The sequence below is a fragment of the Eschscholzia californica genome, unplaced genomic scaffold (assembly GCF_041429995.1).
Source record: "Eschscholzia californica isolate CP2 unplaced genomic scaffold, dmEscCali1.0.p SCAF_1, whole genome shotgun sequence".
Lineage (NCBI taxonomy): Eukaryota > Viridiplantae > Streptophyta > Magnoliopsida > Ranunculales > Papaveraceae > Eschscholzia > Eschscholzia californica.
Genome location: NW_028238198.1, coordinates 24,337,398 through 24,351,370, shown reverse-complemented (window position 1 = coordinate 24,351,370; position 13,973 = coordinate 24,337,398). Strand labels below are relative to the sequence as shown.

The 13,973-nt window shown below is 34.4% G+C and overlaps 1 protein-coding gene across 1 annotated transcript; it reads right to left on the bottom strand.

The window, feature by feature from the left end:
* Positions 1 to 6,099: 6,099 nt before the first annotated feature.
* On the bottom strand, positions 6,100 to 8,162 carry LOC147565329 (LOB domain-containing protein 4-like). The gene is made up of 2 exons (XM_086666963.1): positions 7,836 to 8,162; positions 6,100 to 6,699 (listed from the first exon to the last, which is right to left on the bottom strand). Exons 1-2 carry the CDS (start codon positions 8,025 to 8,027, stop codon positions 6,508 to 6,510), a joined length of 384 nt encoding a protein of 127 aa, XP_086523089.1. The 5' UTR covers positions 8,028 to 8,162; the 3' UTR covers positions 6,100 to 6,507.
* Positions 8,163 to 13,973: the final 5,811 nt, after the last annotated feature.

Sequence of the window (13,973 nt, the reverse complement as noted above, 5' to 3'; positions counted from 1 at the left end):
TGTACTATCTTTGCCTAATTCCTTTTTAGGCCTATGAGATATGTTTATGGGACACTCCCATGATTATATCTCACTCCCACTAGTCATATCCTAGATCAATTTGACACTCTTATGTGTAACCCGTTGTAGGATCCGATCGAAGTTAGCCGCGAATTACTTCGTAATTCGACGATCGTAGTTGGTCTCTAGCTACAACTCTACGATCCCTAAATCAATCGGACTTGATGATCTTCCAAATCAATTATCCTATCCGACATATTGCTCGCATTGCCATCTTGGTCGAAGGACATCTCCTTCAACTCCTTCACTACCCTCAATGGACATCTCCCTACCATTAGGTCACCTCTTCCAGCTAACATTTTGTGGGTCTCAGGCCTTATATTACAAAACCCAACTAGATGGAATGAAGATCTAACAGTTCAGGCTATTTTGGATATTAGGCTACACCAAAGAACAACTCATGACAAGTTAAGATGGTGACCCATCGAGCACGGAAATTTCTCTACCAAGTCTTATTACAAGCAGATAAAAACTCTTCCTATTTTGTAATATAAGGCCTGAGACCCACAAAACTCATGACAAGTTAAGTTAAGATGTGTTAACTGGTTTTCATCGGGCAACGGGGTTGCAGGCCAACGTTCTCAAGAGTACGGTCTTCTTTGCTGGTCTTTCGGCTCAAGGACAGAGTGAAATCACTACCATTTTGGAATTCGGAACTGGTTCTCTGCCTATCCGATATTTGGGTTTGCCTCTTATATCTTCTCGTCTTACCTATAGTCACTGTATCCTGCTGATTGGTAAAATTAACGGACGAATCCAGTCTTGGAAGAGTTGTTTCTTATCGTTTGCAGGGCGTTTTCTGCTTATTAAGGTTGTTTTGAATAGTATGTTACTATACTGGGTTGCGGTGTTTGTTATTCCCAAAAGAGTTATGAACAACATCAATACCATCTTTAGTAAGTTCCTTTGGTCTGGTGCTGATATGGGGAGTAAGAGAGCTCTCATTGGTTGGGAAAGCTTATGCTACCCAACTGACGAAGGAGGGCTTGGTTTTCGTAATATTGAGACGCTTTTCGAGGCGTCAAACCTTCGTCATATATGGGATTTCGTCAGCAGTAAGACGACCTTGTGGGTTGATTGGGTGAGAAATAATCTTATCAAAGATCGACACTTCTGGACCCTTTCAGCTCTGAGTACTAGCTCATGGTGTTGGCATCGGATTTTAGCCAGTAGACCGAAGGCTCGGCGACTTATTTGTACTTCTTTGGGGGATGGTCATGATACCAATTTTTGGACTGACTTATGGCATCCACGTGGTCTTCTTTATGATGTTTTTGAGGAGGGGTATAGATATAATTCTTATCTTCATCTTGATGCCTGGGTTTCTCAGTTTATTGGGCAGTCAGGCTGGGTCTTCCCTCCCCATGTTGCAGACATGTTAGGGACTATTGAGGTCGAAGCTAGAGAGCTGGTGGTAGATAGAACTCTCAGAGATGAGGTGATCTGGATGCCCGGCAAGAGTGGAGAGTTTACTCTCAAAGAGACATATGAAGCAATTCGACCTAGAGGAACCCGATTGAGCTGGACGTCATTAGTATGGTCACCGGGTGGGATACCCAAACACTGCTTCATCACGTGGCTTGCTTTTCGAAGACGCCTCAAAACTAGATCGCTTCTAGCTAGTTGGGATATGGTTATAGATACTACATGTGTATTCTGTGAGGGAGATGAAGAAACGGTCTTCCACTTACTCTTTGGTTGTTCGGTCACAAAGATTATATGGGAATCGCTACTACTTAAGATGGACTTTCAGAGAGTATGTGTTGTTGATTGGAAAGGGGGAGCTACAGTGGTGTATTAATCACTTTGGTGGGCTTTCTATTGTTGGTCGAGTGGGTCGTTTGCTTCTAAATGCCTATTTGGAAGGAGCGGAATAACAGGGTATTCAGAAGTAATGTTATGTCACCGGGGCTGATTATACAAACTATTTGTGATGAAGTGAGGATCAAGCTGAATACCGTTACCAAACGGTTTGAAGATACGGAGGAGAATCGGAGAACCATTGATCGCTGGAACCTTACCATCTCTCTCCAAAAGCCGATTTACACTCCATGCAAATGGACTCGGCCAACGACAGGGAGATATATGATTAACACGGACGGTGCACTGAGCGGGGTATGGAGCCATTATTCGAAATGTGGAGGGGACGGTTGTGAGAGCAGCTACAACTCAGGCTGAGGGACAGACTATCTTCATACACGAGCTACAGGGTGTTGAGTTGGGATTGGAGCTAGCACTTAGTGCTGGACTGCAGGAAGTTGAACTTGGTCTTGACTCGATGAATATCAAGTTAGTTCTTGCAAAACCACATCAGGAACTACAATGGAGGGTGAGACGTTTGTGGAAGAGAGTTCAGAGGATTCAGAGCCAATTTCGGAGTTTTCAGGTGTTCCATGTATATAGAGAAGCCAATCAGGCTGTAGATTTCTTGTCGAAGATGAAGCTTGGACCGGGGGTAACTCACTTGAATGTTAGTCAACTTCCGGTAGAATTAGTCAATATTGTTAATGCGGACTCTAGAGGAACAGTGAGATTGAAGAAATGGTGGGGCTAATGATATGATGTAATTTAATTTCTTTGCTATTTTTGATACTTTAATTCTTTGTATGCGGTTCGGGCTTCTCCCACTTATCATTATAAAAAAAAAAAAACTCTTCCTATTTTGTTTGTTGCAGCTCATGAATTTACTTGGAGACTTTTTTGGCAGAAAAACACAATGTCTCCTAAAGTCAAGTTATTCTTAAGGAAGTTGGTACACAAAGAAAATGCAACCTGACAAACATTGATAGAAAACTCAATGTCTCCTAAAGTTCAGTTATTCAAATGAATTTCCTTAAAAGTTATAATGTATGCGTTATGTGTTATAATGTATGTGTTATAATGTATGTTTTATAATGTATGTGTTATAATGAATGTTTTATAATATATGTTTTATAATGTATGTTTTATAATGGATCCATGAGGGCGGCTCTGGGAATTATGCCGAAAAGGAACAGTGTTTAGATTTGGTTCCTTAGCAAGTACTATTTATTTATCTATATATTTATTCATTTATCTGTCTTAATTTCAATTTCAACCACTACGGCGACACAGTTAGTACTCAGGCCATTATGCCAAATAAAACAAATGAAGGCCAAATGGACGATTTGGCCATTGGTTCGTTTCAAGATATATTTGTTTCCCCTTCCTGTATTTCACATAGTTTGCAATTTTGGTTTATTTGAAGCATTCCTTCTGCCTATATTTGATATAGTTGCCAAAAGAATTTGTAGGTAGACAGGTTGTTACAATTTCAACAAAAAAAAAGACATAGGTTGTTATCCCTTTAATTTCTACTTCTAGTAAAAAATAACCAGTAATGCTAGTTGAAACACAACAATATACATTCTTCGATGGACATAATTGTGGTGAATACCAATCTGGGTATATAGTTTGTTTGTGAAATCATGTGTTATAATGTATATTTAAATAATTTGTTATAATGTATGTTTTATAATGTATGTGGTATAATGTATGTGTTATGTGTTATAATGTATGTGTTATGTGTTACAATGTATGTTTTATAATGTATGTGTTATAATGTATGTTTTATAATGTATGTGATCATTGGTAATTTGGAGGAAAAGAAATTATTAGAACATAGGATGAAATCTAAGAAATAGGTAAGACGTCACTTAGAAAAAAAAATAATTGACAAGGAGGCATAATTGTATGTATGCTAACACTGTCTTTGTATTTTGAAGACAACATCTAAAGTATCCTCGGTAAAACATCTTAAGAAAAAAATATTTTCCAAAATAATAGAAATTTTGTTAACAATTGGAATTCATTAAACACTTTAACTATTGTAATAAACAAAAGTCTAAATTTCATTGCCCTTATAATTGTAGTAAAAAGAAAAACCTGTAATGCCTATAGGAGAAACTAAAATAAATCTAACTTCAAAGAACATAATTATAGGTTGTTTGTTTTCACACATACAACCGTGTTTACTTGATTTAAATTTATGATTTAAGAAGCAGTAGAGACTTAAGAGTTCAACGAAAAAAAAGTTTCTAACTATTCTACAAGCAGTAGAGACTTAGTCTTCTCTGTTTCTTTAATATCTTCTCTCTCTCTAATTTCTTTTTTTTTTCAGACTTCATCCCCCCACCACCCGTTCGGCCAGTTCCCAAATGGCAATCACCCCCACTACCCGTTCAATCACCCCCCAACACCATGTCAGGATTTTAATCCTGCCATGGTGGGGGTGGTTTCAGTTTTAATATTTGTTTTTATCGCAATTGCAATATTCCTTTATTTCCTGTGGAAGAGACGAAAGGCAGCAGCTAGTCAGCAGGACCTGGAGAGTGGTGAGAGTTGGAGTATGTGGAGGATGCTTCACAATTGAAAATGGAGTTGAAGTCCTAAGTTTTTTATTTGAAATTTTAAGCAGTTAATAAGTTTATTATTAAGTACTACAATAATTTTTTTTTTTTAAATAGTTGTGATTTGTGAAACACTATTTATTGCTGATTTTGTTTATATACTATTTGTTTGCCTTTGAAGGGAGTACATCTTAGGTACATAAAAATCAACATATGTTATTAGCTTCTTCTTCTCGTTCTTCTTCTTCTTCTTCTTCTCATTTTGATCATTATTATGATTCTGAATCTTATTTCCCTAATACCGAATCAACTACTCAATTATTAACAGCTCATCAAAGAATTGTTTCAGAAAATCATGGTGGATTTGGTATTCAATCTCAGTAGCGAGGCCGAGATTATTAAGTACTACAATGCGTTATGTGTTATAATGTATGTGTTATAATGTATGTGTTATGTGTTATAATGTATGTTTTATAATGTATGTGTTATAATGTATGTGTTATAATGTATGTGTTATGTGTTACAATGTATGTTTTATAATGTATGTGTTATAATGTATGTTTTATAATGTATATGATCATTGGTAATTTGGAGGAAAAGAAATTATTAGAACATAGGATGAAATCTAAGAAATAGGTAAGACGTCACTTAGAAAAAAAAATAATTGACAAGGAGGCATAATTGTATGTATGCTAACACTGTCTTTGTATTTTGAAGACAACATCTAAAGTATCCTCGGTAAAACATCTTAAGAAAAAAATATTTTCCAAAATAATAGAAATTTTGTTAACAATTGGAATTCATTAAACACTTTAACTATTGTAATAAACAAAAGTCTAAATTTCATTGCCCTTATAATTGTAGTAAAAAGAAAAACCTGTAATGCCTATAGGAGAAACTAAAATAAGTCTAACTTCAAAGAACATAATTATAGGTTGTTTGTTTTCACACATACAACCGTGTTTACTTGATTTAAATTTATGATTTAAGAAGTAGTAGAGACTTAAGAGTTCAACGAAAAAAAAAGTTCCTAACTATTCTACAAGCAGTAGAGACTTAGTCTTCTCTGTTTCTTTAATATCTTCTCTCTCTCTAATTTCTTTTTTTTTTTCGGACTTCATCCCCCCCACCACCCGTTCGGCCAGTTCCCAAACGGCAATCACCCCCCCAACACCATGTCAGGATTTTAATCCTGCCATGGTGGGGGTGGGTTTCAGTTTTAATATTTGTTTTTATCGCAATTGCAATATTCCTTTATTTCCTGTGGAAGAGACGAAAGGCAGCAGCTAGTCAGCAGGACCTGGAGAGTGGTGAGAGTTGGAGTATGTGGAGGATGCTTCACAATTGAAAATGGAGTTGAAGTCCTAAGTTTTTTATTTGAAATTTTAAGCAGTTAATAAGTTTATTATTAAGTACTACAATAAGTTTTTTTTTTTTTTTAAATAGTTGTGATTTGTGAAACACTATTTATTGCTGATTTTGTTTATATACTATTTGTTTGCCTTTGAAGGGAGTACATCTTAGGTACATAAAAATCAACATATGTTATTAGCTTCTTCTTCTCGTTCTTCTTCTTCTTCTTCTTCTCATTTTGATCATTATTATGATTCTGATTCTTATTTCCCTAATACCGAATCAACTACTCAATTATTAACAGCTCATCAAAGAATTGTTTCAGAAAATCATGGTGGATTTGGTATTCAATCAATCTGGTGGTGGTAGTGGAAGAATTCCTTTAGGTAAAACATCTCTAAGACTTGTTATGCATTATGAGATGCATCTTTTTAAGTACAAGTATGAAAAAGAAGAAAACAAAATAAAGAGGAGACATAGATAGCTAATTATATGTGTATTTGTATATATATCTATATATATATATGGAGAAAACAACAGAGCTAACGAGACCAAGAAGGAAATTAGCAACTCTTCGATGAACCACCAAAATAAAGAAAATAGGGGCTTGGCATTGTGGGGCATATAAATCATCTTGGATGAGTATTTGGGATGAAGTACTAGGAGTAATTTTATGTTTGATAGTGTTAAGTAAAAGAAGCGCCCCAAAAATAGATGGATTAGAGTTTCATGGTGTTTGTCTCATCATCAAATGGACCACCTCAGCTTGTGCAATTGCCAATTGAGTTTGTAAGATATCTATTTGTTGTTGTAGTGATGATATGGCACCTACACATCCATACACCGGATCGCGTATCCTTGCATTTGCTTCATATACCATACTGCTAACTGCATCTGCTCTTTGGTACGCGGGTAATTCCTGGAAGAAGAAAAAGATCCACCGTTAGAATCTAAAGCTCTCAAAATTTGTATGGGGCTGTTGAAAAAAGGCACAAAAATAACAAGGTACCTGAAACTTCAATGAGTTTCAATCGCGTAATACAAGAAAAATTCAACCGTTAGAATCTAAAACTCTCAAATCTTAGAGTTTCTTATGATTTCTTCAATCCTGAAATCCAAGTGTGGTTTCTTTGAGAGGAGAGAGAAAGGGAATGAGAGGAAAGAGAAAAGAGGGGAGGGAGACTGATAGTGGTGGTCGGAGGTGGCGATAGTTGTGCCAAAATGAACGCCGGAACAACAAATATCCTAGTTTTTGGGGCTTCAACCTAAAATGATGTCTAACTAAAAAACGTCAAGGTAATTTTAAAAGCACCCCTTTAAGTGTTCAAAAAGCCTCCTCAACAAAACTGAGAGAGAATTTGTGAAATTGTGAGTGAAGGAGGCGTCTTAAAACTGCCTTTACAATTCCCTGAAGTCAATTAGGTGAAATTGGATTGGTTCAAAATTTTCATGCCCCCAGGCAAAAATTTGATGCCCTAAAGCACCATGAGAATAGAATGGTTAATTGCTATTGAGAGATCCATTAGGGGTATAGAGATGTATCCTTATAGGGAGGCATGTAAATTTTGTAAAAATACATATTTTAACAAATAAGTCCAAAAACTATTGGAATTTATTTTTGAGGATCTCCTTTTGCTCATATGAAACAATCAAAATTTTACACATTTCTTGTTCAACTAGAAAGAGAAGAGAAGTGATATTTCAGTTCGGACCGCCAAAATTACTTGTATTCAAGAAAAGAATGACAGAAAATCTTGACGGTGGTAGAAAACAAAAAGTAGAAGTTTAACCCAACAATACTTTTTCGTTTGGGAGAAATTTACTACTTAGAGTGAAATTGGTTCTTGTTAGTTTCTTTGTGAGATACTTTACTCCACTCACGGACTCGCCAATAATGAACTGTTGTTTACTTATCTCTATTACTTTGGTGGGGTGGGGGGTAAAGTTAAGTATATTAGATTTACCATTTTTTCTCGATCCCTATATATATAGGTTCCCCTCATAGATCTCCCTATACCATGCTACTAAAGGGAAAAAAAAGAAGAAGATGAGTACCTGAAGCATTTTGTTTACATTGCTAGCACCAAAAACTTTGTGAACATTAGCAAATTTCTGAGGTTCATCAGCTGGGAAATATGGTGCAAACACACAGTCTTGTGCACATCTTCTCCTTAGAAGCTTACAGGCTGCACATGGTGATGCTGCCCCTGATGAGCCACATTTCCTATTTGTGTTGTTTTCTTTCATTTCCTTCAAATCCAAGTGATCAATCAAATCAATACTATCTACACAAAACCAACTCTTATTTCTTTGACATATGTTCTATTATATACCCTTTTGCTTCTATATTAGGAAAGTACTTAACAATATGAGATGGAAGAGAACAGGAGATGGGTGAGAGAGAGAGAGAGAGAGACGAGGAAAAATGGGGAGGGTGATGAGAAAGGTGGTTGGTATTATATAAGCAAAAGAAAATGAAAGGATATCTTGGGAGGGCCCCATCTAGACTAGATTTTGCCCAAGACAAAAAATCACATCCATGCTTTGTTCTCAAAAGATCTTTGGACCCCTCTTACTATTGTAAAATATTTTATTGATCATTGTTCTCTATAAATTATTTTTGAAATTCAATTTATTTCTCTAAATTCTAATTAACATATATGATGATGGGACTGCAATCTTTAATGTTATAATAGTGGTAGATCTATTTCTTAATTACTTTCACTATGTACATTTTATGAAATCACCTTTATCTTTTCTTTACCGACTTTAATGGCTTGTATAATTCTTTTTTGAGATACGAATACATTGTCGTTATAATTGGTATTGGATACATCAAAGATGTGATAAGCCTACTACCTACCCACTCAAGCTCTAACATGACCTGGCCTATAGCCCACTCACACTTTAACATAACCTGGCCTATAGCCCGCTCAAACTTTAACATAACCTGGCCTATAACCTAACTAGATAATGGCCTAAAACCCAACTACACTACATTATTTATACCCTAATAATCCCAATTCAAATAACCAAAGATTCCACCTTTTTTGAGATTCGAACTTGGGACTTTCATGGATTTTTAGAGTTTATGTCAACACTTTTGAACCATTTGGGCTACCAGCTGTTGACAATGGCTTGTATAATTGTGTTATAAAAGGCGTGTGTCGTATAATTTGATTTGTGGTCAATGTTAGCTCTAAAGAATCGTAGAAATATGCTTTCAAAATAAAAAGTATCGTAGAAATAGTAAATTCGGCCCAGACATGCAAAAGTTTGAGAAGCGTAGAAATAGTCAATTTGCCTTTGGAGAATTCATACCATGATATCCTAAGTGGATCGATATGCATACCATCACAGAATCAAATTTAACTTCATATCAAAAATTGCTTAGTATGGTCAATGGGACCAAGTTTTGTATATTGTGGAAGAAGAGGACAACAATGTCTATTTCTACCAAAACTTTCTTTTAGTAGAAGAGAAAAGAAATAAAAGTATGACGAGCAATGATGATGATGTCCCACCGATAATCTTTTGATGTTGTCCTTCAAATAGGACGTTTATGTACAACTACAAATTTTCTCAAGACAATGATGTCACATCTTCTCCATTGGACATGAAGCGTGCAAATTAATCTTGGTTTAAAATCTTCCACGACTATGGATATTAAACGTATTGTAAGTCGTCATATAATTAAAATTGAGGATTTGAAATTTGAGGATTTGAAATTTTATGGCTCAAATCAGTACGTGTTTTCAGTATCAGAAGTTGCTTATTCAAACCCCAATATTTACAGGTCTACTACAGTCAAATATCGGTAAAGGCAAATATTGTATCAGGTGGTTTTGATTACGTTATTTAAATATGCAAGAAAAAAGAATGAGGGCAATTGTAATTTGGTCCCTATTGGTGACCAACTATATATCTAGCCCTCACATAAGTCGCACAATTTGATTTGAGCCCCACCTTAAACTTCTTCAAAGATTTGTTAGCTTTATATTTTTAGTTAAGTTTACTTTTTTATGTTGTGATTGATTCCATTTTCTTTGTGCATGGGATTAATTAATTATAGTTTGGCCTCATATTATGACCAACACACTAAATGACTCTCATATTTTAACCTATTTTCAAACTAACTTTTGCGTTCCTAGTCAAAAAATCTACACCTGAACACATATTTAGTTTATCTTAATATTAATATAGGATTTTAAGCCAAAATAATAATTGTAATAGATATTTAGTTCAAATTGACTCATCTCTAAAGAAAAAACAGATCTCTATCATTTTTATTTAATCATAATACCTATTATAACATTTTTTATAAGAAAAAACTCACTTTTGAAAACCAATCCCCAAAATTCACTTTCTTTTTTTCTCACATTTTTTCGATTGATTTCAAACTTACTATCTGTTTCGCAATATACACGTTATTTAGTATCAATTACGTATATTTCTACAACAAAACACATTTAGTATAGTTAAAGTATGTCTAGATGTCAAAATTACAATGTTTTTTCTGTTTATTGATTCTTGTTTTGTTTCATATTGTTAAAGTTTCATACTTTGTTTTTTTTTATACGTGTCATACAACACTTTATGTATCAACAATGTTTTTTCTAAAAGGGAAAAAGATTAAAATCCTTTTTCTGAGAAGATTGGACCTTATGAATTTTATTTTGGGCGTAAAATCCGGGGACCCTTACCGAAATGATCTTCCAGATTATATTGCACCAAGAAATAATTAGAATTTTGTTCGGATTCAGAAGCCTTAATTGCACATCATTGTGTGTTTGATAACTTAGGAATCTCGCCCTTAATGGAACAGAATCGGAAAACAAAATTAATGTTGATGGGGCTGAAATTCAAAATCAAAATTCGGTAGGACATGAGAGGAAAAAAAAGATTTCCCAGTATTACGCTCGCACAGGAGTAGTTATACCCTATATATGTATTAAAATATATTAAAAAATACAAATATGTAAAAAGTTTTAAAAAATGCAAATAATTTAGTATCCATTGACTTTGTATTTTCATTTATGCATAATTATAGTTAAGTATTGGAACTTTATACATAAAAAATTATTTACAGAATTACAAGTAACAAACTGAATTTTGAATATTTCTTTAAATATATAAATTATTTTTACTAATTTTGAGTTGGTAAACAAATCGGGTTAGAAACCAGTTTATAATTAATCCAAGCAGGATTTAACAAACGCTCCTTAAGATTCATGAATTTGCCAATTTAATTAGTGAGAGGAAAATAAAATTAGGGATGTTATTTCATTCATTAAGAATGTTACTTTTTCCCTTCATTCAGGATTTATAAATAAAAAAAAATATAAAGACATGTATCATCATTGAATTTAAAGTAAGATTAATGTCTTTATGCTTAAACACCACTCCTAATTAAGCACTAATTTAATCATGTCTTTTAATTAGTCGCCGACATATAAAAACATCCTGAGCAAACTTACGTAGCGATAAGATTCCCTTGTACAAATCAATAGATATTGTGATCTTTGCCTTTTGTCAATGGTTGCCTTATGACAATTTATTTCTAGAATTAAATTATTTGATCATATATCATCATATATTCATGAAAGGAATTTGTTTGTCTCTTTTCTTGCTCTCTGTTTGTTATTTGGACCAATTTCTAAGGCAATCTTGGAAAGATACTACCGGGAGATGCGTAGAAACAATATATTTGTATATGACATCTACATTAAGATTTAGCATATAAAATTTTGAATAGTTTCTTCCAAGATGAAAGAGGAAGAGATTTGTTAAAAAACAAAAACAAAAAAATAGGAAGAGATGAAAAAGATAACCAATTATACAAGATAGTTGATGATAAAAGGAAAATCCAATTTGACTTGAATTAAACTCAACTTGGGAAGATAGATCTCTTTGTAAGTTTTCATATATTATCAAGTCAATTCATGTCTCAATATTAAGTCTACATTTTGGTATTTGAAAGAAAATTTAAATATCCACATTCCAGTTATGCTTTCAAATTTTCTTGCACTCTTTATGCTTTGGCGCGGTGTACTATTTTCTTGCTCGCTAATTTAAGTTCAATAACATAAACTTTGAACATTAGTAGCTTTATAGTTAGCTGCGACTAATTTTATATTGTTAACGAGAGTACAATGAGAAGATGTCGTTTGACCAAATATGCAATGCAAGTAATTTGTCGGATAGGACAATTGATGAAGAAGATCATCAAGTCCGGACGATTTAGGGATCGTAGTGTTTAGCTAGAAACCAACTACGATCGTCGAATTACTAAGTAATGCACGGCTAACTTCGACCGAATCCTACATCGGGTTACACAAAAGAAGTTTAGACAAAGATAGTACAAAAAGCCCAAAAGAAGGGTATTTGGGGTGAGCATCAAAAGAGGTGATTTGGGGCCCAAAAGGGGACGGCCATGCTTGGACGTGTACCCATATAGCGGTCGGCCAGATCTTCTCAAGATGGGTCTCATATAGTTGGCCAAGGGAAGGGAAAATAGAAAATAAGAACTACTTTCTATTTTCGACTATTTCCTTAACCTTATTCAAAAGGGACTTTTAGGAAACCTAATTAGAGTTGGACTTTAACTAGGATTCTATATAATGTCTCTTAGGGTTGTGAATAAGGTGTGGAAGAATTCTCAAGGAGTTTTCTTCTCTACAACATCAAGTAGAGAAAGAGAGAGAAAATTCTCAACTATCTATCTAGTCATTAAGAAGGAGTTCTTCCAATCAAACCACCGTTGGTGATCTGGCTAGCAACAATGCAAGTTGATCCTTCAGGTGTCTTGAGTAGAGGAGCAACAATTGGAGCTCTTGGTCTTCGCATTCGATTGTAAAACTTCGAGGAAAAATTTAGCGATTAAGGTAATCTTTAACTCTTAATTATTAGCTTATGCATGAGATCCTGGGAAATACTAGTGTTAGACATTAGGGCGGAACTAATGTTTGAGATTCCGTTAGTAACACTAGGAGACACCATAACCCAACATATAATTTATGTCCGGTGACCATAGATAGTTCTATAATCTCAACCTTTAAAGATAAATTTGAAAGATGTAATCTCAATCTCTGGAGATGAGTTTGAGAGATATAATCTTAACCATTGAAGATGAAGGTATATCCTAAAATATAACTGTATATACTCAATTGGGACGGGCTCACCGCCTAGGGAAGAAACATATTTGTATGGTAACTTTGACTTGTCAAATATTATGTTTTCTTTGGTGAACTTCTTTTGCGGATTTTTCAACAAAAGAAGTTGTTCTGATGTGCTGTATTTACTTTCAACATAGATATTAGTTCGAGCAATAACTAAAAATATAAACAGGTCAGTTGGTTACACAAAAATAAGTCTGACTGTATAAATTCTTCTTTATGTAAATCGACTCAAAATAGAAGAGTGTTAATGTCAACAATCGGTTATAGTATTCTAAAATAACTGTTCTCGCTATTTTTCTCATTCATCCGACGATTTTTACAATTATTTCTCTCTCATTTTTTTCAAACATGAAGTTGGAATTTCAATTTCTTCTCTCCGATATATTGTTCATACTTTATATATCTTAATTTTCCTCTTTCTCTTCATCTTCAAGTTATAGATTTTTAACTTTATCGTTGTGTTTTATTTTTTTTATTAACAATAAAATGTGATCTATCATAACGGCGTCAGCCAAGAGGAATCTGCTGCGTCCATAAGACGCAGCGGAAACCTAGTAATTAGAAAGCGTGGTTAATTGAATGATGCAAAGAACTTGTCCCAAAAAGATAAATAACTAATACAATGTAAAAAATGCTCTCTCAGACCACACTATTTGTTGGTTGCATGTATAACAGTATAGGTGCTCCACTTCAGGGTAGATTTGTCACTGTAATTTGTAGTCACCCTCGCCATTTGGTCTATAGGCGGTCGAAACACTCTCTGACTTATTTTCGTCTTCTCGTTCCTCCTCCATTTCATTTGATGCTTCTTCCGCAATTTTCATCGAACCTCATAAAGTTTTTTTTGTTTGAAAGATATTCTCTGTAGTTTGTTCATTGAAGAGATCAATGCATGCACATATCAAAGGTTGACTCAAAGAAGAAAACTAAGATGCGTGTGAGGCAGTGTGGCCATGTCTGTTCTAGACACTGAAGAATATAATTATATTTTGTAAAGAATAAGCAGTGTTGTCGG

What these genes read in the sequence shown, in the direction of transcription:
- LOC147565329 (XM_086666963.1), bottom strand. Translation starts at nt 8,027, where the DNA reads ATGAAAGAAAACAACACAAATAGGAAATGTGGCTCATCAGGGGCAGCA. An exon ending in ATGTAAACAAAATGCTTCAG is followed by an intron (nt 6,700 to 7,835) that starts GTACTCATCTTC and finishes TTCTTCTTCCAG; the next exon opens with GAATTACCCGCGTACCAAAG.